The sequence below is a fragment of the Megalobrama amblycephala genome, linkage group LG4, assembly GCF_018812025.1.
Source record: "Megalobrama amblycephala isolate DHTTF-2021 linkage group LG4, ASM1881202v1, whole genome shotgun sequence".
Classification (NCBI taxonomy): domain Eukaryota; kingdom Metazoa; phylum Chordata; class Actinopteri; order Cypriniformes; family Xenocyprididae; genus Megalobrama; species Megalobrama amblycephala.
Window position 1 is genome coordinate 50,576,966 of NC_063047.1, and position 24,709 is coordinate 50,601,674.

The following is a 24,709-nucleotide window of genomic DNA, read 5'->3' on the forward strand; positions in this document are numbered from 1 at the left end:
AATGTTATGAAGCGACGAGAATACTTTTTGTGTGCAAAAACAAAACAAAAATAACAACTTTATTCAACAACCCTGTCATTATCCTTATGTAATTGCCGCAGTATGAACAAGGAAGGCTTCTATGTTTACGTCCGAATGCCGGCTCAGTATTGGCCGGCTCTGATCATGTGACGCAGGAGCCGGCCAATAATGAGTCGGCATTCTGATGTAAAACCTGGAAGCGCTGGACGTAAACAATGTATGAGAATGACACAGAAGATATTGTTGAATAAAGTTGTTATTTTTTGTTTTGTTTTTGCGCAAAAAAAGTATTCTCGTCGCTAATTAAGGTTGAAAACACGAGCAGCAGAACTTTTATTATGCCACAGTCACTGGCGCCGCTTTTCCGGTCATGAGTATGAGGTAACGCAGCTCTGTTTATCATATTAGATACATTTGAGTGTGTTGAAAATTATGTTATAACGTTACTCTATGCGTTCACTCGGTGGCTGCTGTGAGACACTGTTACACACTACAGTAAGATAGATCGATTTTAGAATATCATATTAATAAATGCTGGAATATCATATTAATACATGCTGATTATGCTATACTTGACAAAATAGTGTTTTTCTCTGAGGCATGGTAAAGCATGGTACTCGCAAAAAATCAAGAAAATTAGATTTAAACAATAAGACTAAACATGTTGAGCTATATAACATCAATTCGTTTTCTGTCTAAGTTGTTCCCTTGTCTATTAAAACGTAATATATTAAAGCGTCTTTGGTGTTTCCATGGTTTCTACAAAATAAAACCGGAAACCGAGGGTAATGCAGGTATGACGCAAATGACAGGCGACTCCTCACACGTCCCGGAGCCTTGGTTAAAATTGCAATTTTCTCACGATTTACAAATAGTTGCAAACATTTGGGATGTTGTAAGTACTCAAGTGAACAAAATATATAACACTGGCCTAGTGGTTTTTGGATATTTTACTGCAAAAATCTTACATATTGCACCTCTAAGAACAAGCTTCAATAAAATAAGAATTTTGTGTTCTAGAAGAAATCACATCTGCACTCCGTTTCTTTAAAAAGGAAAGCTGTATGGATGAGAAAACAGATATCAGAGATAGTGACATTTGTTACTGGATCATAAAGAAATGTTCACTAGTTTTTGACTGAATTTGACTTGCTTTACTGATATTCAAATACTTCTCCAGCAAAACTCAAACTTATTGTTACTGTTGTTTCAGCCAATAACGTTGAAGCAACTCTCCCTTTGGCCAATGAGCGTGTGGATCGCTTGAGCTGCGCGAGCGCGCGAGGGCGGAGCGACAAAGATTCGGTTCAGAAGAAGTGAGTGCGGCAGTTTGAGAGAGAGAGAGAGAGAGAGAGAGAGAGAGACGGAAGAGAAAATAAAGGACAAAACAGCCGATGGGCAATAGAAGATATTAGGATAGTCGCTGTGCTGGTGAAGAAACTTAATGGCTTTGATACAAACAGATCCCAACGGACTAATCCCTCAAAGTGGCGTCAGAAAAGAATGTCCATTTTATAAAACGGCGAACATGCAGCCGAAGGACACGGAGTTCAGCACACACGGTCTCCCGAAAGCTTTCCTTCATAGTTTACGAACTTTATTCGATATCCTTGACGATGGAAGACGAGGTTACGTTCACCTGTCTGAGATTGAGAGTCGGTGGCGCGGCGCGGAGGCTCGCGATTTACCTCCGGGAGTTCTGGAGAGTTTGAGGCGGGTCGCACCGCATCACGGCTGCCTGACTTTCGAGCGGTTCGTTGCGGGACTTCGATACTCGATGTTCAATCCCGAAAACGGCGGCAAAATCGCTTCAAACCACCGCCAGCAGCTGAAATCACAGCAGAGAGCCGGTACCGGGCGGCCGCTTGAATGTAAAGTTCGGCCGCTTGGACCGAGTAACGGATTAAACACAGTCCACAGTCGGAACAGACCGCACGAGAGCTCCACGTATTCAGACAAACACAGCAGTTCTTCTCATTACTCGGGGGTTTCGGTCGCATCGAGATCCGAGTGTCCGTATCGATCCGATCAGATACACATCGAGCAGAACGCGCATCAGGTCCGATCCGCTGAATCAGTCGCTCTGGAGTCTCCTGATGGCCAAAAAACAGGTGAGTGATCAATTCACATCCGTTCACTTTCACTCTGGATCAGAGGAACCCTGTGCTGAAGGATCAGGAGATCATCACTGTACAGATTTAGGAGCAGATTACTTTTTAAAGATGTCATGACACATTGAAGACTGTTAAATAAACTTTAAGTGAGATTTCTGCTGCTAACGTTACACATTACAATTAATTCCCGTGCAGGAGCTGAATGTTGAAGTACTGGAGAATATCAGGCTTTCTATAATGGTTTCATGATGTGTTTTAAGGTGTGAAAGCTGTCATTTCAAATCTCTGCTGCTCTCAATCCTTCATAATGACAGGAATGTTTGGCATGAGACCGTTTAGTGCCAAACCCTTAGTTTAACTGTCGAAATACTGGATGAACAGAATAAATTAGCCAACAGATCTCCCATTGTGATCCCAACAGATCTCCACTATCAAGCCTGTAAAACAACCCCAATACCCAATATGCTTTATGTTAACTTTTTTTTTTCTCTCAATTTTGCATATCAGGTCATTTTTGTGACTTAAAAAAGCTGCAGTCTGTTCTTCATCATTCTTTATTTAAGGATTAGTTCACTTTCAAATGAAAATTACCCCACGATTTACTCACCTTCAAGTCATCCTAGGTGTATATGACTTTCCTCTTTCTGATGAACACAATCTGAGAAATATTAATTAATATCCTGATGCATTCCAAGCTTTATAATGGCAGTGAACAGGACCAAAGAGTATGAGCTGAAGAAAGTGTCTTCATCCATCATAAACGTACTCTTCACGGCTCCGGCGGGTTAATAAAGGCCTTCTGAAGTCAATTGATGTGTTAGTGTAAAAAAAAAAAATCCATATTTAACAAGTTATGAAGTAAAATATCAAGCTTCCGCCAAGACCTTCTTCCGTATTCAACTTACAAAAAAATGGAACTGGTGTCACATCAGTTAAGCTTTTTCCATAAGTTGAATAGGGAAGGCGTAATCTTTTCGAACTGCGAGAGTTTTATGGTGCGTTCACACCAGACGCGAATGAAGCGTTAAGCGATTGCATGTTAAGTCAATGCAGACACGATAGACATCCTGTGGCGCGATTCGCGCAAGTTGAAAAATCTAAACTTTGGCGAATATTCGTGCCACGTTAACCAATCAGGAGCTTGCTCTAATAGTGACGTGAGCTAAAAGCCAGTAAATTGAGCTTATTTGCCGTATTTTACAACTTACTTTTCCGCTGACGAGTTGATGTGTTTATTCAGAGGAAGTGTGCAGAAAGTCTGAGGGACACGTATATTCCCATGACGTGAATTCGCATCTGTTGTGAAGTGAATTTCACGTGCGAATGAAGCGAGTAAACGCAAAGTGTTAAAGCGTTCAACTATGCGTGAATAGCGCAATTTATTTGCACAAGTTGCGTCTGGTGTGAACCATAACACTTTTTTCGAAAGTTGAATATGGAAGGTTGTCTGGCGGAAGCTAGATATTTTACTTCTTAACTTGTTAAATATGGATATTTTTGTTACACAAGCGCATCGCTTCACTTCAGAAGGCCTTTATTAACCCCCCGGAGCCGTGTGGAAGTACGTTTATGATGGATGGATGTGGATGGAAACACTTTCTTCAGCTTCATACTCGTTGATTTTGCATATAGCATAGATATATTCATTATATGTTTTTATATAATTGGCATGTTTGTTTGTAGGACAGCATTGGGCAGGATGTGGAATAGTGTGTTTTGTCAATAAAATAAAAAAAGACAATTGGGCTTTTTTTATCTGATTAATCGGATCGGATTATTTATCAAAATAATTGTTAGTTGCAGCCTTAGTTTCGTTTGATTCACTGATCATGTTTTGTAAGAGTTTCTGTACCTAATATCTTAGTTAACATGTGTTGCAATGAGATGTGTTAATCTTCTCACTCAATGATGTCATAGAGATGATAGACCCACAATGCATAAAAGAGCTTGTTGGTGCATGTTTCCATTATGAACTCACCAGACAAACCGGACCGTGTTTCTATAGAGCAGTCCCACCCAATCAAACTCAACTTAGGCCAGAGGTGCCCAGTCCTGTTAGTGGAGATCCACCTTCCTGCAAAGTTCAGCTCCAAACCTAAATACAAATGAACCAGCTAATTAAGATCTTCAGGAGCACTTGATAATTACAGACAGGTAGATTGCATAGGTAGATCTCCAGGATCAGGATTAGGCAATCATGACTTAGGCTACATTTACATGACAATGATATGCTTAAAAGTTTTCCGAAATTCACATCATACAGATCTGCGAAAATGACTAAAAATGCTGTATTCTGCTGTCAGGTCATTAGATGGTGATGGAACACTATAAATTGAACATGTAATACACATGTGCATGACGTCATCTTTTTGTCGTTTAGACTGAGACCGTTTTCAAAAAGTTTGCATTTTCAGGCACCCAAAACGCAGTTGTCATGTAAATGACTGGACAAAACACGTAAAAAGCTTTATGTTTTTATTTTAATTGTATTATTGTATTTTAATGCCTCCTACAAGGATGTTTTTTTTGTTGTTGTTTTTTTGGTTTTTTATTGACATGGATTTCTGTAATTTCCAACCTGAAAAGAATGACCCATGGGAATTCTGTAAATCGGAGCAAAAAATTGCTGCGTTTTCAAATACATTTAAAAAAAACATTGATTTCAGGGAAGGATTCTTTAGCTTCTGACAACACCGCACAGGTTAGCGGTAGGAATGGCTATTGTTAAGGTTTTAACAGTATTACTACTCTTACCGATACTGCTTATTGATCCAGTACTTTAACAGTATTCTTAATGGTTCTTTTTGTTCTTATATATATAATATAATATATAAAGAAACCTTTTAAGAACCTAATTAACATTGCTTTATATTCTGAAATGTAAAATAAATACCTATAGCAAAAGAAATGGCAGTTTTGAACAAAACGAATAGCCTATTTCTGACGTGAATAAAACATCTTAGTTCCCTCAAAAATGAAAATGTAATTTACTCAACCTCATGTCGTTCCAAACCCATATGACTTTCATGCATCTTCGGGACACAAATGTGAAGATAGCCTACTTTAATGAAATCTGGGAGATTTCTGTCCCTCCATTAAAACTCATAACTCAAACGTTCTTTAAGAATGAATCAAGCAGTTTAATCCAAGTCATCTGAAGAGACACAATTGCGTTAAATGATTAACAGATTCAGTTTAGGCTTATTCACATATAAACACTGATTAGCAAACAATTAGCGACCAATCGATTATCAAATTCGTTATTAACCAATTATCATTATCAACAATAACCGATTTTATCTGTTAGTTGTTGCAGCACTAATAGTTAATGAAATAAGACATTTTAAGACTAGTGCTGTATGTGTGTTTTTCTCTGTTTGTAATTGTTTTTCTCTTTTTCGTTAAGTTGAGAGCCTGGGTCTGCCTCGGTCACGCAGTGAAACGATGACTGGCTTCACGAGGTCGCGACGACACATGAGGAGCCGAGACGAGCAGCGGCGCCACACCGTCACAAATGGAGTGGATTATGGAATGGTAAAGAAGATCTGTTTATAATGTTTGTAAACATTTTGCTTTATTTACTAATATTTTGCATTATTTCTGAATGTGATAATAAAATGCAGAAAAGGAAATGTCATAGGGGTAAATCAAATTTGGCTTATTTATAGGTTTTAATTAAGGCACATTCAATGGTCACCCATTATATATAGAATTTCAGATGTTGCCCTCTGGGCTTAGAGTGCCCAATGGAAAAACAAAATGATTTTGTGTTCCTTTTGTACTGTGGCTGTTGGTTTAATGAACTCTTCATAGGTAGATTACTTTGATTATGAACAATGGTCTTTTGTGCAATGTATATTTTGTATTGTCTGTTACTCCCTGCAAAACTAGTCCCTTGAGGGGGACAGTAAAAGTAAAAACATATCACACTTTAATTTGAGGGCATAAGCATAATGTAGGTCAATCCATTCAAAATTATTGACATATAACACCACTGATCCTCTCAAACGTCTCCAAAACACGCTTGTTCGGCGAGCATCCTTTATAAAACACTCACAGTACATTAATTTTGACAACTACACAAATATATTGAACTGTGTTCTTGCAGAAATACAATGTTATAGCGAGCAGTGAGTCGAGAGCGCACATGCACGGTTTGTTTAGGGGTGGACAATATGACCAAAATATTATTTCATGATAACTATATATCTTAAAGTGTAACTTTGCTGATTTTTAACCTGCTTTGTATTTGTTATAATGTCGGTAGTATATGTAAATACAGCAATGTTTAGAACAATGCTTACTCTTTCTCTGTTACCTGGACAAAGAAATTTCCTTTATTTGTCTGCAAAAGACTTTTGACAGACTTGATACCTGTGTTTTTGCAAGCTTATATATCGGTGTGAAAATGTCCTTGCCGTGACCTTCCTACTCCCTGTTCCATTTCTTCCTAATTGACTGACGGAACGGTAGTTTCTTTCAGTTTTCCCCTCCATTTGCCCTAAAACTGTGTTTATGGTCATATAAACTCTTACCTGCTTTTTTGGATATCCGTCTCCCGTTACTGGGGGAGTTTTAATGTCGTTAGTGACATTGCCATCATCTGTAACCGTGAGCACAATGACGCATGGCGCGCCTCGAACCGCCAGATTCACAAATGATCAAAACATAATAAACATTTGTTGACATGAAATTGCAAGCACAATTAACCTCACAAGAATCGAAAATGGGCTACTTTCCTATAGACTGGAGTGAAACCATAGACAACTCTCCAGGTATCCCGATCTTTCTTGCCACTTTGTGGCTTGACAGATCGCTGTAGCGTTTCAGTTCAAGCAGAGCGCAGGTGAACCGATCATCTCTTCTGCTTACTAGTTACAACACAAAATAAACATTAATGAACATCTGAAGGTATGTTGAAAGTACAACTTACTGAAATCCGTATCATGTCACATGTAATCGATCAATCAGTGTTTCAACCACAGAAAGGCATCAGTAAAACAGCTTGTAAAAATGTCACATTTACCGTCACTTTTACCTCAGAAAAGCTGATCAATGTCCAAAAACTCATTAGCTAAATATATGCACAATGCCAGCTCAACATCGTGATGGCATCATCTATTGGCTCAACCCTAGTTGTCATTAATGTTTCTGTTAGGGCTGCACAATTAATTGAATTCTAATTATGAATTAATCGTAATTGTTCAAAGGCACGATTACAAAAACAATATCCACTTACATTATTACATTACATATAAGAGGTGTGTTTAGAGCATGTTACGTTGTGAGAGGCGAATCATGACTACTTCAAAGATGTGTACACAGCCTATATATTTACTCCACAAACTAACTCTGCAAATATAGAAAACAGTGATCGATGGACCCTGTCAACTTTACACTATGGAGAAAATCCAGTGCAACTTTGAGCAGACCAAGCGAAAGGTGATTATGTATTTCTGCTCTGCTAGCGACATTGGGCATCTCAGCGCCGTCAAAATAAATGTCACAACAACTTCACTTCAGAGTTCCTACTTGCGGTGCGAATGCAACCAGGAAAATGGCCCTAGGTGAACATTAGTTTTCGGGGAACCACCCTGGTGGCTAGTTCCTATAACTAAAGTCCAAGGACAACCTGGTGCTAAAGCCTTAAAGGTGCCATAGAATCGAAAATTGAATTTACCTTGGAATAGTTGAATAACAAGAATTCAGTACATGGAAATGACATACATTGAGTCTCAAACACCATTGTTTCCTCCTTCTTATGTAAATCTCATTTGTTTAAAAGACCTCCGAAGAACACGTGAATCTCAACATAACACCGACTGTTACGTAACAGTCGGGATCATTAATATGTATGCCCCCAATATTTGCATATGCCAGCCCATGTTCAAGGCATTACACAAGGGCAGCCAGTATTAACGTCTGGATCTGTGCACAGCTGAATCATCAGACTAGGTAAGCAAGCAAGAACAATAGCGAAAAATGGCAGATGGAGCAATAATAACTGACGATCCATGATAACATGATATTTTTAGTGAGATTTGTAAATTGTCTTTCTAAATGTTTGGTTAGCATGTTGCTAATGTACTGTTAAATGTGGTTAAAGTCACCATCGTTTCTTACTGTATTCACGGAGACAAGACTGTTATTTTCATTTTTTAAACACTTGCAGTCTGTATAATTCATAAACACAACTTCATTCTTTATAAATCTCTCCAACAGTGTAGCATTAGCCCATTAGCCACGGAACACTATGAAACTCATTCAGAATCAAATGTAAACATCCAAATAAATACTATACTTACATGACCTGATGCATGCATGCAGCATGCATGACGAACACTTTGTAAAGATCCATTTTGAGGGTTATATTAGCTGTGTGAACTTTGTAAATGCACTGTATTATAGTCGAGAGCTCGGGGGGGTAGGGAGTGTGAGGAATTAAAGGGGCCGCAGCCTGAATCGGCGCATATTTAATGATGCCCCAAAATAGGCAGTTAAAAAAATGAATAAAAAAATCTATGAGGTATTTTGAGCTGAAACTTCACAGACACATTCAGGGGACACCTTAGACTTATATTACATCTTGTGAAAAAATGTTCTAGGGCACCTTTAAAAGCTAGTATTGTACCATGCATATGTTTACTTTTTTATTATTTAAAGAAGAAACCAAACCAATGAATGGTGACATTTGAGACTTAATACTTTAGAAAAGCATTAAAAAAATTCCAGGGAGTTTTTATACAAAAATATGCAGGCATGCAGTTGCTTCAAACAATGGTATAAAGCCATTCAAAACATCATTCAATATAAATTGTGATAATTGTAATTAAGAATCACAGTTACAGTTTCAAAGGAATAATCGACAATTATGATTTGTCATAATCGTGCAGCCCTAGTTTCTGTCCTATTTCTGTCCATCAAGAGAAACGTCTGCACACTGCTGTAAAGTCTGTGAAAGCGTTGACTCAACAGATGTTTATGACTGATGTGTTCAGTGTCGTCTGAAGCCCCTCCTCTCAGCTGTCTTTCTCTCGCTGCCTGTTGCTCCTCCCTGCGTTCACATTCGCTCTCTCTCTTTCTCTCTCTCTGTCGTTCTGATTTCTCTGCGTCTCTCTGCTGGTCTCCAGCCGCTCTGTCCCTCCCCCTCATGGTGGTCAGTCGGCTCGGGCCCCGGGGCCTCGACGCTGCCGTGTGGGCCGCTTACACCACCGTCTTCATCCCTCTGAGCAGCAGCCTTTTCTCCAGCAGAGCCCTGCACTTCTACCTCTGGGTGAGTGAGACAGACGGACACACAGACAGACTGGGGAAGATTGTGTCCTGATGGATCGTGTAGTATGATGATCATGTTAGTGATGGTATTTACTGTGCTGTACTTTTGCTGTTTCTTCCTGACGGTTCACTCATTCAGTACTTTTTCTTGAATCGTCTGTTCTGCAAAACTTTTTTAAGTATTGGAGCAGGACAAACAGTGTTAATGCGATGTGTTCGCTCTTGTCCCTCATGTGGCGTTTACATCGTTTCTCTTGTAACAGCAGTTGTGTGTCAGTGTCTGTCTGCTCCCCCGTCTCTATACAAAGAGGATTTTCCCTGTCGATGGCCCACCACACAAACACACGGCACAAAGCCTCACCCCTCCCTTTATTTCCCTCTGTTTCACTCACACACTTTAAAAAGAGTTGAGACGGCAGTTCATCGTTCTGCAGAGGACGGAGCTAAAACCACATCTTGATGTGAGCTGCTTTATTGATCGATATTTCATTAATTGAAATGCTCTATATTAAACGTGTTCAAAAGTTTTAAAATTTCTACTTGTACAAAAGTATTAACTTTTGAATGTACTGAAGTAAAACATCTTAAAGCTGAAGTTTGTAACAGAGTAAAAGTCGATATTTATATAGCTATAGCTGAGTTAATAATGACACTATTGCCTTCTAAAGAGCTGCTTTACAGCTGTTTCGACTTCATTTCTTAATTGACTAATTTTGCAACATCGACACTTGTTGAACAGAATTGAATCAACACTGTACTGACTTTAGCTGAATAGTGACACTTGTTTTTTTAGAGCTGCTTTACAGCAGAATCGATTTCTGTTTGCATAATTGATTATTATTGTAAAGCTGCTTTGAAACAATCAGTATTGTATAAACCACAATAGAAAAGAAGGTGACTTGACTTATATTTTGTCTGTTCAAATATGAAGATGTGCTGTGCCAGGCTGGGCGTCAGGGATGGCAAACCTCATTAGTTGTCATGTCTTGTGACCAGTTGTGTCACAACTTTACTACTTTACAGTAGAAATGAGATTTGAGATGTACTAGGCACTGATTTTAGTGCTTGTATATCTATAAAGATACACTCAGCATTTGACTCTTTTTGTAATTTCTTGCTCCATCAGTCAAACCCTGCAGAAAGAATCATTCATTCACAAGTTGTGCATTATTATTTAATTTTCAAAGTATGCATACTTGAAAAAGTACTTAAATTCACACACACACAAAAATTCAGTAACAGTAAAAAAAAAAAATAACACTCAAGCTGCATGAATGAGTGTGTGTGTGTGAGAGTCTTAAGCCCAAAGTATACTTCGGCCGTCTGCGTTCGTGCACCGCCCGCATGACGTAATTTTTGTTATCCGGAGGGCTCTTGGACATCCGCACACCCCACCCGCGTGCAGCCCAAATTTCGAGACCGCGCGGATGGTGCGCGTGCAGCAGCGCATGCTCAGTCAGGACAGAAGGGTCCATTAGGTGGCAATACGCACAGTACTGAGCACAATGTGCAGTCATCGAAGAAGAGTGTGGAAAGTAGGGATGGGCATTTCAAGCAAAAACAATATTCAAAAATCGCTGGGAATTATTCGAATATTATTCGAAAATCGCACCCCTCCCCCCGCATGCACGCATCACGCATGTATAGGCTAATGTACACACACATAAACGGAAAGAGAGAGGGAGAGAGACCATTCACGCTTTCAATCTTTTTTTCACGGTCATTCATAACGGTGTGGAGCAGACTGAAAACGTTCGCTCTCCGCACCATTATGAACGCCTGTGCGGCCGTGTGCCTTTTACTTTCATTAATTGTTCATTGTTATTTTTAATGAAAAACACAACAACAAAGCAGTACAATGACAAACCTGCTTAAATGGACACTTTGCAACCAAACCTGCTTAAATTTTTCGATTTGCAACCAAAAATTCCACCGTCGTCTTGTTAGTCAAGAGTGAGGCGAAGTGAGGTGAAATCTGACGGACTGTTGCTGATTTGTGCTGCGACTCTCGTTTGGCTCGCGCTGAATCGAGTAGACACGTTTATATTTTAATTGTAGTGTCTATTCTCTTACTGAACTAAATGATTTTTATTACTAAATAAATGGGTGGGTGGCAGTGCCACGGTGGGCAAGTGATGATACCGGTGTTGTGGCTGATCACCGCCTATCTCAAGCCATAATGATTTTAGGGTGCCTAAACGCGTAATAACATATTGTGAACAGACTGAATGACGGCACTTACGTTAAAATTAATTGTAGTGTGTCTGTTCTATGCTGCACAAGTCTAGTGTGTGTGTGAGGCAATGTCTGAGCTGATTGACAGCTTTTAGGTGCGTTATTGGCAGCGTGCGCCACCCTCTGGTTACAAGTCACCACCGCATCAAATGGGGAATTTTATTAAGATGATAATCGCACAACCTATTCGATATTCTATAATTAAATCAACTAATCGAATATTCGAAAATCGTGACACATCCCTAGTGAAAAGAGTGATTCAAAAACAACACGCTTGAAGAAACATGGCAATGGACGGTCAGTAGACCAGGAAGATTTTAAAATGAGCGGATTGGGATTGTTTACCTAAAAATGAAAATTCGGTTATTAATTACTCACCCTCACGTCGTTCCAAAACCGTAAGACTTTCGTTCATCTTCGTAACAAAATAAAGATCTTTTTGATTTAAATTTGAGAGATTTCTGTCCCTCCATTGACAGTTACGCAACTGACACTTTGACTCTTCAAAAAGTTAATAAAAAGATCATAAAACTAATCCATATGAACGGTCTCAGCTTCTAATAACCAGACAACAACGACTACTACTACTTCTTTGTGCGTATTCAACATAGTGACGATGCAAGCTGCCTCTAAAAACAACAAGGACGTAGTGACGAAACACCCTCTGTAGAGCAGTTTGTCCATTTAGGGCTACTGTAGAAACATGCTGGCGCAAAATGGCGACTGAACATGTAAGGGGACCCGTGGTGTATGTAGATAGAAATGGCTCATTCTAAGGTAATACAAACAGTTCTTTATATAAGGTCTTTATTTACCACTGAAAACACAGTTATGTATATTATATTGCATTTCTGTCAATAGATTCTCCTAAAATGTACACACTGCACTAGGGCTGTAACGATATGCGATATGAAACCGAAATCGCGATACGCAGGTCCACGAACCTGTATCGCGATGTGAGAAGGCAGAATCGCGACACACCCCTTCCAACTCCCAGAGTTATCCTTCCTGTCCAGATCCAATGCTACCACATTTTTAAATTACTATAAGTATTAGGGGTGTAACGATTTATCGTAGATGGTGTGTCTCAATCAGCTCTCTAGTTCAGTAAGTGTTTCGGGCACACATTGAATCTTGCAAGCAGGTTTAAACGTTTCTCATGTCAGTCTCTTGCATGGTCGCGTGAGAAAAGTCGTGGCTTTCTTTCACCGCAGTGCACAGCAACAGCTGTGCTCACAGAAAAGCAAAAGACGCTTGCGATGCTTTGCTTTAAGTTAGGGGCCGTTCACATATTGCGTCTTTTCCGCGTGCAAGTCAGTTATTATTGTCAAATGTAGCCGGGCGGCAGGCGCGCTCATAATGGGATCAACGCGGGCGCGACGCGCATGCAGTTCTCAACTTCTCAGAATGCCGCAAGCGCACCGCAGGTCGCGTGACAAGAATCAACCGATCAGCTATGGCCTTTCCGTAACAAAACATCAAAAGCTCAGCCGAACAGCTGATCATAGCTGTACATGGTGGTTTTTATATCTTATCTCCATCAATATATCTCGTAGTAAAACTAATGCAAGGGCTAGAAATCATTTATCCTTTGCAGAAACATCCTGATCCTCTTGGAGAGCTCAGTTCATGGTTGCATAGCAACGACCGACGCCACAGGAGCGGAAGCGCTTTGGAAAGAAGGAGAAGCGGTGCGGCCGCGCCTTCCACGCGTTTTTAGACGCGATATGTGAACGGCCCCTATTCATAATTCTAAGTTCATGTTAAATTTAACATTTTTTTTCAGTGACAGACAGCCCTATTCAACTGTTAATTTGAATACAGAAGGTTTTTATTAAAATTTTATATTTATTTATTTTATTGAAATGTGATCTTGTATGTACAACAAGGAAAATTATTGAAATTTGTTCATGTTTTTTTAATAAATCTTGTTTGAATTTCAGTTTCATTTTGTTCAAAATATCGTGATACGTATCGTATCGTGAACTCTGTATCGAGATACGTACCGTATCGTGACCTGAGCGTATCGTTACACCCCTACACTGCACCTTAAATTTTTGTAACTTAATTCAATACCATGATAAAAGCTTTAGCAATTATCATGATATATATTTCCACTTGCAGCAGCTCTTCTTATCAGCTGAACATAATGGCCCGGTATTCATTTTCAGGTCTTAAAAAGCCTTAAATTTGATTTTCAAAGATTTGCAGCAACCCTGGATTACAGGAGGAGGTCAGACTGAGTTTGTGATTCTTTCAGCTGAAACAGATGAAGGAGCTGGAGCAGGAGAAAGACTCGCTGCTGGCCGGGTTGGATGTGTTGGAGCGAGCAAGAGAATGGTACCAGACCCAGATCCATAACATCACTGAGACGCAGAGACACGTCGGCCAGAGCCGCCACTCGACCGTACGTTCTGATGTTTCAAATCCTGACCCCCTTAATCAAGAAGCTCTTTTCTGACACCGTATTGTGTTTCTTCAGGAGTTTTTGGCTGAATCTTGTCAAAGTCGGTTGGATGTTCTTCTGCCAAAACTACAGGAAGTCACACTCTGCCTCAGTGATTTAATTTCCTTTTCTGGGAAGGTTCGTATAAACATCCTTTCACTCTGATATATAATTTTGGTTACTGAGCTGAGTGGAAAATCGAGGTGATTGACAGTAATCAAGTTATGTTACTTTGGTTTGCAGATAATTTTAAGAGATCAGTTTACAGCTGAAAGTTGTTGAGAATCAGTAGCTGACGTGTGTCTGAATGTTCATCATGTTCTCTGCTGTTCTTCAGACGTTCCCGTCCTCTGGCTCGCTGTCTGCTGGTGCGTCGTCCAGCACTGCTCCTCCTCAAGCCATTCACACACTGAAGGAGCACAATCGCCTCCTCACACAGGTCACACACACCACCGAAACAAACCCACACCTGCACAGATATCACTTATAACACCCCAGATCCGTGAACTCAGACTGAAACCGCTGGCTTGGACTTGCTATAATGGTGTAAAGCTTTGAAAAAGGCCCTATTGTAATTGCTCAGTCTATTATTTTTCTTCTCAGAAATGAAAAGCATTTTTGAGGGCCTAAACATGCTCAAACTCATGAAACTGTGCACACGTGTCAGAAGTGGTGAAAATTTACGTCTGATATGGGTTTCAGAATTAAGTGTGGCAAAATGGCTTAATAGCGCCACCTACAAAATTTCAATTAAGCACCCTTCGCGCTACGTTTCGTGGACAAGTATGAAATTTGGTAGACACATGTAACAGCCCAATACATACAAAAAAGTCTCTTGGAGCAAAATCTGAAAACCCAACAGGAAGTGAGATATTTTGAATTTTCTCTGCAAAATTTGTGCAGTTTTTGCCATTTCCACACGTTGTACTTTAACAAACTCCTCCTAGAGCTTTAATCAGATCAACATCATATTTGGTCAGTCTAATTTAAAGGCCTTTGCGACATTAAATTGCAAAGAACTTGAGTTTTTGCCGAAGGGCGTGCCCATGGCGGCCTGACAAATTTCGGTGTTTCGCTATGAAACAGGAAGTTGTTGTAACTTGGGCATACAATGTCTGATCTGCCCCAAACTTCACTTCCTCGGGTGCGAGGGCACTTTTTCAACGCTGCTTGCAGCTTTAATCAATGTTTTTGTGTTTATATAACAGTGGAAATAAAATGACAAACACCTCTTAAAGGAGTAAATCCCCAACAATCCACTGCAAACTCGCATTCACATTCATTCTGATATCATACAGACTTTAAAGATTCGCAATTCACGATCCTCAGCACTAGGGCTGTCGCAGTTAAGGAATTTCCCTTGCGGTATTTTTGAGTGGCTCAGAAGCGCGATATGCGGTATTACCGCCATATATATATATATATATATATATATATATATATATAGAGAGAGAGAGAGGCCGTTTCTCAAAACCAAGTTCGCAAACTTCGGACTCACGTCCTTGGTAGTTGGGACTTGGCAAGTTCGACTCAGGAGAACAAACTCCAGTGGACGGGAGAACACAAGTCCTGTGATTCTGCAAATGGAACAGCAGCGTTCTTGATAACGTCACTCAGCTCGCTCTGGCTTCGGTTATCTCTTTAATATATGTTTTAGCCAACAATAAAACGAAATATGTTATAAAACACTCTGCCTCTTTTCGTTTTATTTAAAAAACAAACAAAAACATATTAATAGTCTCAGGCAACGAGTGATTAATTATCTGCAATGTCTGCTTATATGTATAACAAAACGAAATATTAAACAACCCTGCCTCAAATACCTAAATATTAAATGTAATATTATTTGTGCATACTCTGATTATCTTCACTGAAATTAAATGAAATAGGATATAACAAAACAAAACCATTTGTTTTATGTCAGTTTCAATGATCAATAATACCCATTATAAAAGGTAAGAATATACAATAAGAAATAAAGCAAACAATTCAGTCAAGCGTACAAAATCAGCGCTTTACTAGGATACAAAAGTTAAATAGCCATATAAAGTTATGAAACGTCACGTTGCCCTCAGCCAAAACGGAGCCAGCGGCAAACGTCAGAAGGACTAGCCGAGGTAAGGCTGCTCTCGGCTGGGTACATGAGCGCTGAGCGTCCGGTGATCGCCTGGATCTCACAACTCCGACAACGTCAGATCAAATTGTCAGAAAGGCGCTATCTTTATCAATAAACCACAAATTTGAGCTTTAAACCTGCACATTTTCGCCTAAAAAACTCTTAAAACTACATATCATGACATAATAACAGTAATATAGGGGTGGGACAAAATATCGATATGGCGATATATCGTCATCCTTCTCTGTGCGATACGAGAATCGAATCGCTGCGCCAAATATCGATATTTTAATTTAAAAAAAATAAAGCGCTATATATAGATTTCTTTGCTCAAAGCGTCCTACTTCAAGGCGGTGCTCGACACATGAATGAGGGAAACGTGAACTTAAGTTAACTAGCCTAAGAAAAAGAGGTTATTAACAGGATGGCGGACAGCAGTGTGAGTAAAATAGATGCCCCAGCCACGTTTAAGTTCAAAGTCTTGACGCACTTTTATACCATTGATGTGACAGTCGTAGACATCTTTGACGTTCTTCACCGAGCGCTTAGATATACACGGGAGCATTTGAAAGCATATATTAGGGATCCTCTGATAGACGCCTGCTTTCGAACGCTCCCGTGTATATCTAAGCGCTTGAAGAACGTCAAAGGGTCTGTTTGCACCTGGTGACTTCATGCATTTTCTCTGATCGGATAGCTATCCGATCGTGAAAAGACCAGGTCTAAATGCCTAAATGCCTAAATACGCATTTGAGACGGATTTAAATCCGATCGCTCAAACCACTTCAGGAGATGGTCTGGGACGCATTCCAGTCAAAACTGTCTATGCTCAGTCTAAATGCATCTGGTTGTTGAAACTATAAATTTTACTTCTCCCCAAAATACTAAAACTGAAACATGTGAGAGTCAGATATGACAACGCTACTGCATCACACATCGCCGCAGATCTCTTCAGCAAGCTGACGCGCAAACTGCCGCATATGAAAGTGAAAGTAAGTCGCAGACGCATAACACACAATTATCTTCATTAAAAGTAATGAGACCTTATACCAGTGCTGTTGCCGCTCTCTCCTATTGCAGTCTTTGATTTTGAAATTAACTGATGGTCAATAAAATGCACCTCATATTTCTTGCTTTCGGTGACGTGAATTCTATTAAATGTACATATAAGATCGGATTTATCCGTTAACCTGCACTTAACCTTTTCACGTGCATTTTGTTTTCATATTAAGACCAATATCGCGATGTATCATTATAGGATTGTCTAGCGATATATCGATTATCGCAGAATCGCTGACTCGCGATATTATCGTTATCGTGAGCCATTTATCGTGATCGTATCGTATCGTGAGGTACCCTCCGATTCCCACCCCTACAGTAATATGTTTAAATTATGCGGGTTTTCTCCTTTTCTATTGACGCTTGCTGGTTAGTGCGAGATGCATTCTGGGATACCTGGCTCTCTCAAGTCTGCACAAGTCACCTCTCGATGCATCCTCGATAAAAGGGGCGGATCAAGAACACATCCGGGGATTTGAACTGAACTTGGCTAGATGTGAACTTTGAATTGGAACAGTACTTGGACAGCGACTGATGACGTTTCACAAGTCCACAAGAACAAAAGTACAGACAAGTACGCATATTGAGAAACGGCCAGAGAGAAAGAGAGAGAGAGAGAGAGAGAGGTCATATTCAATAACGAAACTTAATAGAGCATTGAAGTAAAAAGAATGTCAAAATAAGGGTCTACAAAACAGAACATAAACCTGACAATAAGATGGTAGAGCTATTGTTGTATGTATAATAGTTAGTTTCGATCCTCGAATCTGACTAAACAAGACTTTCTGCTGATATTTCACGAGTATAAGCAGAACTAACGTTACTCATCTCTTCTCAGCGCGTTCTAGACGGGCTGTCAGTCAGTGCAGTTACATTGTTGTGACACAAGGTGGCGGCAAGGGACTGTCTTTGAGTCTTTAAACCGTTCATTCAACTGCACGTTTAAAAACGCAGATTCATTCAAAGAGAGATTAAATGAAACAAGCTGTTGAAATCATTTTAACGTTGAGCGCCACTTTATAAGGCTCAGCTGACCAGTAATGCGTCGATGCTAAGGCAGAGATTTCGCTATCCTTGGACACGACAACTTTTTTTCACGAATTTATGTCTCGGCCTGAAGGACAGACGCAGGTAATCGCACGCGCTCAGTCGATCTTTCTCACATTCACTGTCTGTTTAGGCTTGTTTAGTGCAAATCTACGGAGCCTCTGTACAAATCACCATGGTACACATTATGCTCATTATTACCTTATTTAATATTTAGTAAACGTGTATGAAGTGTAAAACGAGAAGGACATAGCCTTTCAAAAAATAGAAAACATGCAAATATCGCGGTTGCTGCGGTTTTTGCAGTGTTCTGCGGTTGGCTCGTCAAAAGCGCGGTATTACGAAATTGCGGTTATCGCGACAGCCCTACTCAGCACAACAGAAAGTTTTTCAGTATGACTGAATAATACTTTGCTTTGGTCACCATGCTATCTCCTATAGTTTGTCTTTAATTCTCAGGGAATGAAATAAAATTCTGAAGGACCCTGATGACTTTTCCTTTCTCGCTTACAGGAAGTGACGGAGAAGAGCGAGCGCATCACTCAGCTGGAGCAGGAGAAATCTGCCCTGATCAAGCAGCTGTTTGAAGCTCGCGCTCGCAGCGCTCACGACAGCAGTGCGCTCGACTCCACCTTCATCTGACCAGCTTCATCACTCCACCAATGTTCACTTTGTGCCCAATCACGCATCTGAGGCAAAGTTTACATGTTTTTCAGTGCAATTTGAACAATAATGTCAGAGAAGCAACAGCACAATCTATGATTGACGGAGGAGCTGTAGCTCGTCCATGTTTACAGTCGGATCTCACTCAGCTGAGACTACATGCGCAAAATACATTAAATAAGCAATAAACTGGATTCCAGCACAGTAAGATCAGACGGCATGAATAAGCGCATCGGTGCAGATGCTGCATTTAAAGTTACCTAAACATTTCTTCTGGATAGTCAATGTGAATGGAACTTTTATCTGAGCAGGCGATTAGTCAACAGTTTGGTGTAGATCTTTCTTTTGGTTTGATATTTTAGTTGTGGTGCTTTAATTAGCGTGCTGTGTTCTCTCTGGAAAAGATTATCTCCTTCAAAGCACCAGCTCTACATCCATACACATGCAGACGTCTTTGGCTGTTTTTTGAGCATCTCACCACAAGCATTGCTATTAAAGGTGTCTTGTGGAGTTAAAAAGACTTCTTTAAAAGTCGCAATGTAAAAGTAGTAGCAGCAGAACTTTCTTCCGTGTTGTAATGCACATCTGAGTGAAACTGATTATGGGAAAAGAAAAAATGTAGGGACTCGGGAGGGGCTTGGTTCTGTCCAGTGGTTGTTGATTGGATGGAGGTGGATCTGAAAGTGAACATTTGTTTGTAAGGGGCGGGGTTTAAGCGCACTAAATGATTGGAGAAGTCTGTCGTTTCACCGGACATTAAAAATAATGAGGTCAAAATGGAGCAAAAAGCACCTCAGGAACACTTAATTATGTTCCTGTCCAGTAAACTCCATCTAGCTTTGAATAAGAAACCATATGATTAGGTTTTCTTTTATCTCAAAGCAACTTCTTTGAATGCATCCGCTGTCAAATGCCACAGAAAGTTGTTGATTCTTCCATCAGTTTGTACTGAAAAACACAAAAGCCTTTATAATCAGGGGTGCATGTAACTGGTGCGCATGAAGTGGCAAAAATAAATGATGTGCTGCAGAAAATATGAAGGGACCACAGACTGTTAAAAAAAGATGGACGAAGCACCTTCACCTTGTAGTAAGTGAAGCTGCCAGTGTGACAATTTGGCGCTGACATCCGCACAGTAGTGAGCGCAAATTGGAGCCGCGATATCAAGGTCCCGCCCCCACCTCCGCAGAATCGATTAATACTGCAGAACAGCTCATTATGTCGGTGTGAAATAAACACTTCTGGAAATGTAGAAATTAAAGTTAAAGCTTTAATCTCCTCCCGAAGATCTAGAAAAAAGTACATTGGTGCTTCAGTGACTACTTCGCTCAGAGAAGCTGTCAATCTCAGCTGTCAATCATGACGTCAAAACCCATGTTTTTATAGCATCAAATAACTAAATATAAACAAACTTATTTATAACACTTTTTAACTAACATCAGCATGAAAAAAATGCCTAAAATGACAAGCCATCTTTGGAAAAGAAATATTTGACATGTAATATGTTTAGTTTGTCTCACGTCGCATTATATTACATGGAGAGGGTGGGGCTTATGACCTATATTGCATCCAGCCACCTGGGGGCGATAGAGACGTTTTGGCTTCACTTTTCAAGACTTGTGCGGTACGCTTTGGAGGGACAGGGACACGTTTACTTATTGGAGTAGGATTTTTCTCTGGTAAGAAGGCAATCATGATGATAAGTGTGTTCATTAATTATTAGGGGTGCAACAGATCGCAGTTGATCCGTGATCCGTACGGACCAGGCCTCACGTTTTGGCATGCATGTGATTCGCAGATTAACTGCTAAATTTAGCCATCATAGAGTTAAAGGACGTGTTTTTTTTTTTTTGCCAATTTACACATGCAAACTATTTAGACGCGGAAGAAGAGGCAAAAATCGACTCATGCACTGTTATCTGTGCGCACAGCTGCACACACCCGAGGCACACACACGCAGAGAGATAGAGATGTGTTTCAAACAGCGCTCGAACACCGAATTGATTCCTCTTTCGTGTTTACTTGAGCCGCATACACACAAAATTATGTCAAAATACCCGTCTTGGCAAGTCTGTTGGTTATGGCATAAGTGTACAGTTGAGAAAGAAACCGGATGTGTGTCAGTATGTTTGGTCATAAAGTGACAGCAGCATAATATTCCTTCTGTTGTCTGTGTCATTAATGTTAATTAAAAAAAAAAATACAGCTTTAACAAATATGAACCTATATTTAATTTCTACGGTGAACAAATAGTGTTATTTTACATTTAGGCAGCTTGTAGGATAAGTGTGCTGTGTAAAGTACCAACAAAGTCCCTTTCAAGGAAAGTGTGTTCACTCTGCCGCCATATTTGCAACGCCTCCGTGCAGCTATTTCGGGTATTTAAGACCAAGTCCAAGTGGGGGAATCCTGAAGTCTCAAAAACTGCTTGGTGAACTCACAATTAAATAACATATTTCAAATTAGCAACAAAATCTGACATGAACCATCCCATAAATATTGTTTCTTATGCTCAAATAGCATTAAAAAAAGCTTATTTTTCAGGCTTGACAAGCCAATGCACAAGTGCAGTCCTAAACTAAGTCTCTGGTTTATATGGGAACCAGAGCTTCTAACGGCAGCTGCAGTGACGCGATGACTTTACCAATCAGCGATTGGCTCTTTTACTTAGAAGGTGGGATGTATTCTGCCATATTGCGTGTTGCAGTTTCTCCCATTCATAACTAAAAAGAGTGAACCGTCTTTCTATATCTATAGTCTTAGATACCAAGTAGCATCTCCAGGTGCTCCCTTGAGATCCAGACCAAAAAAGTTATGTGCACCCCTGTTTATAATAATGGAAGTCATTCTAGAGGGTTTAAAAGCAGAAATGTGAAGCTTGTGTTTGTTTAAGCACTTATATTAATTCTTTAGTAAAACATGAGTGGTATTTACATCAGTTTTTTTGATGCAGGACTAATGAGTCAAAATGATTGGCTGTGGTAAATGACAGCAGCTCACAGACACCCTCTACAGATACTGTTAAAAATTGACCTGGAATACTCTTATTCTCACTTTTACTCCCTTCTGCAGGAACTGTGAATGCTTTAGTTTGATTCATTGAATGCTCATTTTCACTCCATGTGTATCTGTTTGCTTCTGTGACTGATGGTTTCTTTCAATAGATTTCAGCTTTTTTTCCAGTTCAGCAGGAGTAAAGATTATTTGAATCTGTTGGATATTTTGTGATTTTCTGAATGACTACAGCAGTGACTTATCCGAATCATTTGCATCTGAGGGCTAAATGCTTCCAATATATATTTACTATAGCCAAATATAAGCGCAGCGTGGCATGAAAGTGCATTTCGGACCTGAATGATGTGAACGTTACTTAAAAAAACTTCAAGAAATGCCTGATTCAGTTTCAGAAGGTCAAAATGAGAAGGGAAGGATGTTTGTGGACGTGTTCTGGACTATTGAATATGTTATTGCTATCATCTAAAGATGGTTCATGACGGATGGAGGATGTTTGTGGGGTTCAAGCACTGAAAAACAGGACGCTGTGAAGTTCATTTCAATCAAGTGAATCATTCAAATGTGAAACCTCAGTCTGTCCACTTTCGTCTTGCCTTGTTGCAGGCCGGTGTTGAAGCATTTATACCTGTGTGAAAAACAGATTTGATGTAATGAATAGCATTCTGTTTATCTCAACTCTCATTTGTTTAGCATATGTAATCCACACCAGTCTTGATGCTTTTCCATTATTAAACAAGCCTTTCAGTAGTGACACTCTCTTCTGTTTGTTCAGTGAAAAATATAACACTGTTCTGAGATTTTTGGAATGCATTGCTATTCTCTCTTGAATCGATTCTGAGCTTAGTTTTTAACAGGAGATGGGGCTCTAGGCTAGCTTTTAACAGCACACTCAAATGCTCACAAAGAAGAGCGCTCGTGCATTCGGCTATGTACAGTACATGCACCTCAGAATGCATTTATGACACAGGATTAATGTAAACAGCCCACCGCAAATGATTATTTTATAGAAAGTTCAAGTGGTGTGTGTAAGGAATTGTAAGAGAGCAGAGTACGGCTGTTTCTAAAGCATGCAGTGCCATCTGCTGTTAAAAACTAAGTTCAGAATCAATTCAAGATTTTCAGTCGAAAATCTGCGCCACTGGCTCTCTTAGAGTGTGCTGCAGTTCCATTTTTCAGCACAGATTTACATTGGGTATTTGTGGAGCGGTGTAGAGCTATGGAGGGCTCCAAGACCGGCACACTAAAAGTGGTACTTTTTACACTCAACGAAATCATTCACTCATGTTCCGAATCTTGAGACCAAGTCTGTGAAACTATAAGCACATTACATGCTTTAAACTCAGTTCCCTCTCGAAACTTCACTCGTACTGCATCACTAGATGCACTAGATGTGACAAAATAAAACACAAACATCACTAGATGCAGTGGGAAAAAATCTTTTTCTCTGATTACTGAAGCCTTTTTCATAACGCAGTGATGCATGGTCATTGGTTCGTGCAGTTGAGATCAAATGAACCAAAGATGAGGCAGCGGAGCTGCATGACCCTATGGCGATGATACAACTAACCGCTGTGATAGCGGACAAAATAAAACACAAACACGCTCAAAAAGAGAGCATTTTTCCTTCTCCACTTTTTCAACCCCTTGCCAGGCGTGCTGAGGCCTGGCAGGCTATCCCCAGAGCTTCAAAGTGGGTTTAGGGGATAATAAAATGAGGTTACTCACTTCAGTTTGCCCGAAGACCCCCGCATTTTAGCAATGTGGTTCCCACCACAGTAGAGAGCAGGGACACTTATGTCCTCCGCTTGAGGTGAGACCGTAGAGACCGTTCCACCAGCTCAGAGCGAGTCAGGCTTCTACAGCCATTACTTCCTCTTCCCCAAGAAGGATGACGGCCTCAGGCCCATCCTTGACCTCAGGCACCTGAATCATGCCCTCGTGAAATGGTCGTTCAGGATGACTATGAAACAGATCCTCTTGCAGATATGCCCAGGGGACTGGTTCTTTTCATTGGACCTGAAAGATGCTTACTTTCACATCCAGATAGCCCCATCACAGGCGGTTCTTGAGTGGCATGTCTTTGAGTGAGTGGCATGTCAATATACGATCCTTCCATTCGGACTGTCTCTAGCTCCCCTCACTTTCGCAAAGTGCATGGACGTGGCCCTTTCTCCTCTTGGCCTCCTTCAAAGTTGGAACCTCTCTCCTTCTTAGAAAGTTTCAGAGAATGCTGGGCCTCATGGCCTCTGCATCTCCGGAGCTACAGTTGGGCCTGCGACGCATGTGCCCCCTACAGTACTTGTGGGTTCCGTCCCATGCTTGGCATCATGGATGCTTGCGTATCAAGGTCAATCAGGCCTGCGTAGCAGCTCTGGCCCCTTGGAGGTACCCTCATTGGTTCAGGCGGGGCGTGCCTCTGGGAATGGTCTTCAGAAGAAAGGTTGTCTTGATAGATGCGTCCAACACAGGTTGGGGAGCTGTCTGCTAGGGCAAACCGACCTTCGGCTCCTGGTAGGACGAGGAAAGTCTGCTACACATCAACTGCCTGGAAATGCTGGCAGTTTGTCAAGCCCTTCAGCCTGTAGCTGCGACCAAGACCCAACCTCTTGTGACATATCATTGATATTGCCCTTCCTCCAAGAGTTGTTGGATAAGGGTCGCATCCTCTCCACTCTCAAGGTCTATGTGGCGGCTATAGCAGCTTCTCATGCTCCCATAACC

General features: G+C 40.5%; 1 protein-coding gene across 1 annotated transcript; it reads left to right on the forward strand.

Moving 5' to 3' along the window:
* Positions 1-1,337: 1,337 nt before the first annotated feature.
* Positions 1,338-22,735, forward strand: sapcd2 (suppressor APC domain containing 2). Its single transcript, XM_048189840.1, has 6 exons — positions 1,338-2,132; positions 5,542-5,669; positions 13,903-14,049; positions 14,125-14,226; positions 14,426-14,527; positions 18,824-22,735. Exons 1-6 carry the CDS (start codon positions 1,466-1,468, stop codon positions 18,950-18,952), a joined length of 1,275 nt encoding a protein of 424 aa, XP_048045797.1. The 5' UTR covers positions 1,338-1,465; the 3' UTR covers positions 18,953-22,735.
* Positions 22,736-24,709: the final 1,974 nt, after the last annotated feature.

What these genes read in the sequence shown, in the direction of transcription:
- sapcd2 (XM_048189840.1), top strand. Translation starts at nt 1,466, where the DNA reads ATGGCTTTGATACAAACAGATCCCAACGGACTAATCCCTCAAAGTGGC. An exon ending in TAATTTCCTTTTCTGGGAAG is followed by an intron (nt 14,227 to 14,425) that starts GTTCGTATAAAC and finishes GCTGTTCTTCAG; the next exon opens with ACGTTCCCGTCCTCTGGCTC. An exon ending in ACAATCGCCTCCTCACACAG is followed by an intron (nt 14,528 to 18,823) that starts GTCACACACACC and finishes TCTCGCTTACAG; the next exon opens with GAAGTGACGGAGAAGAGCGA.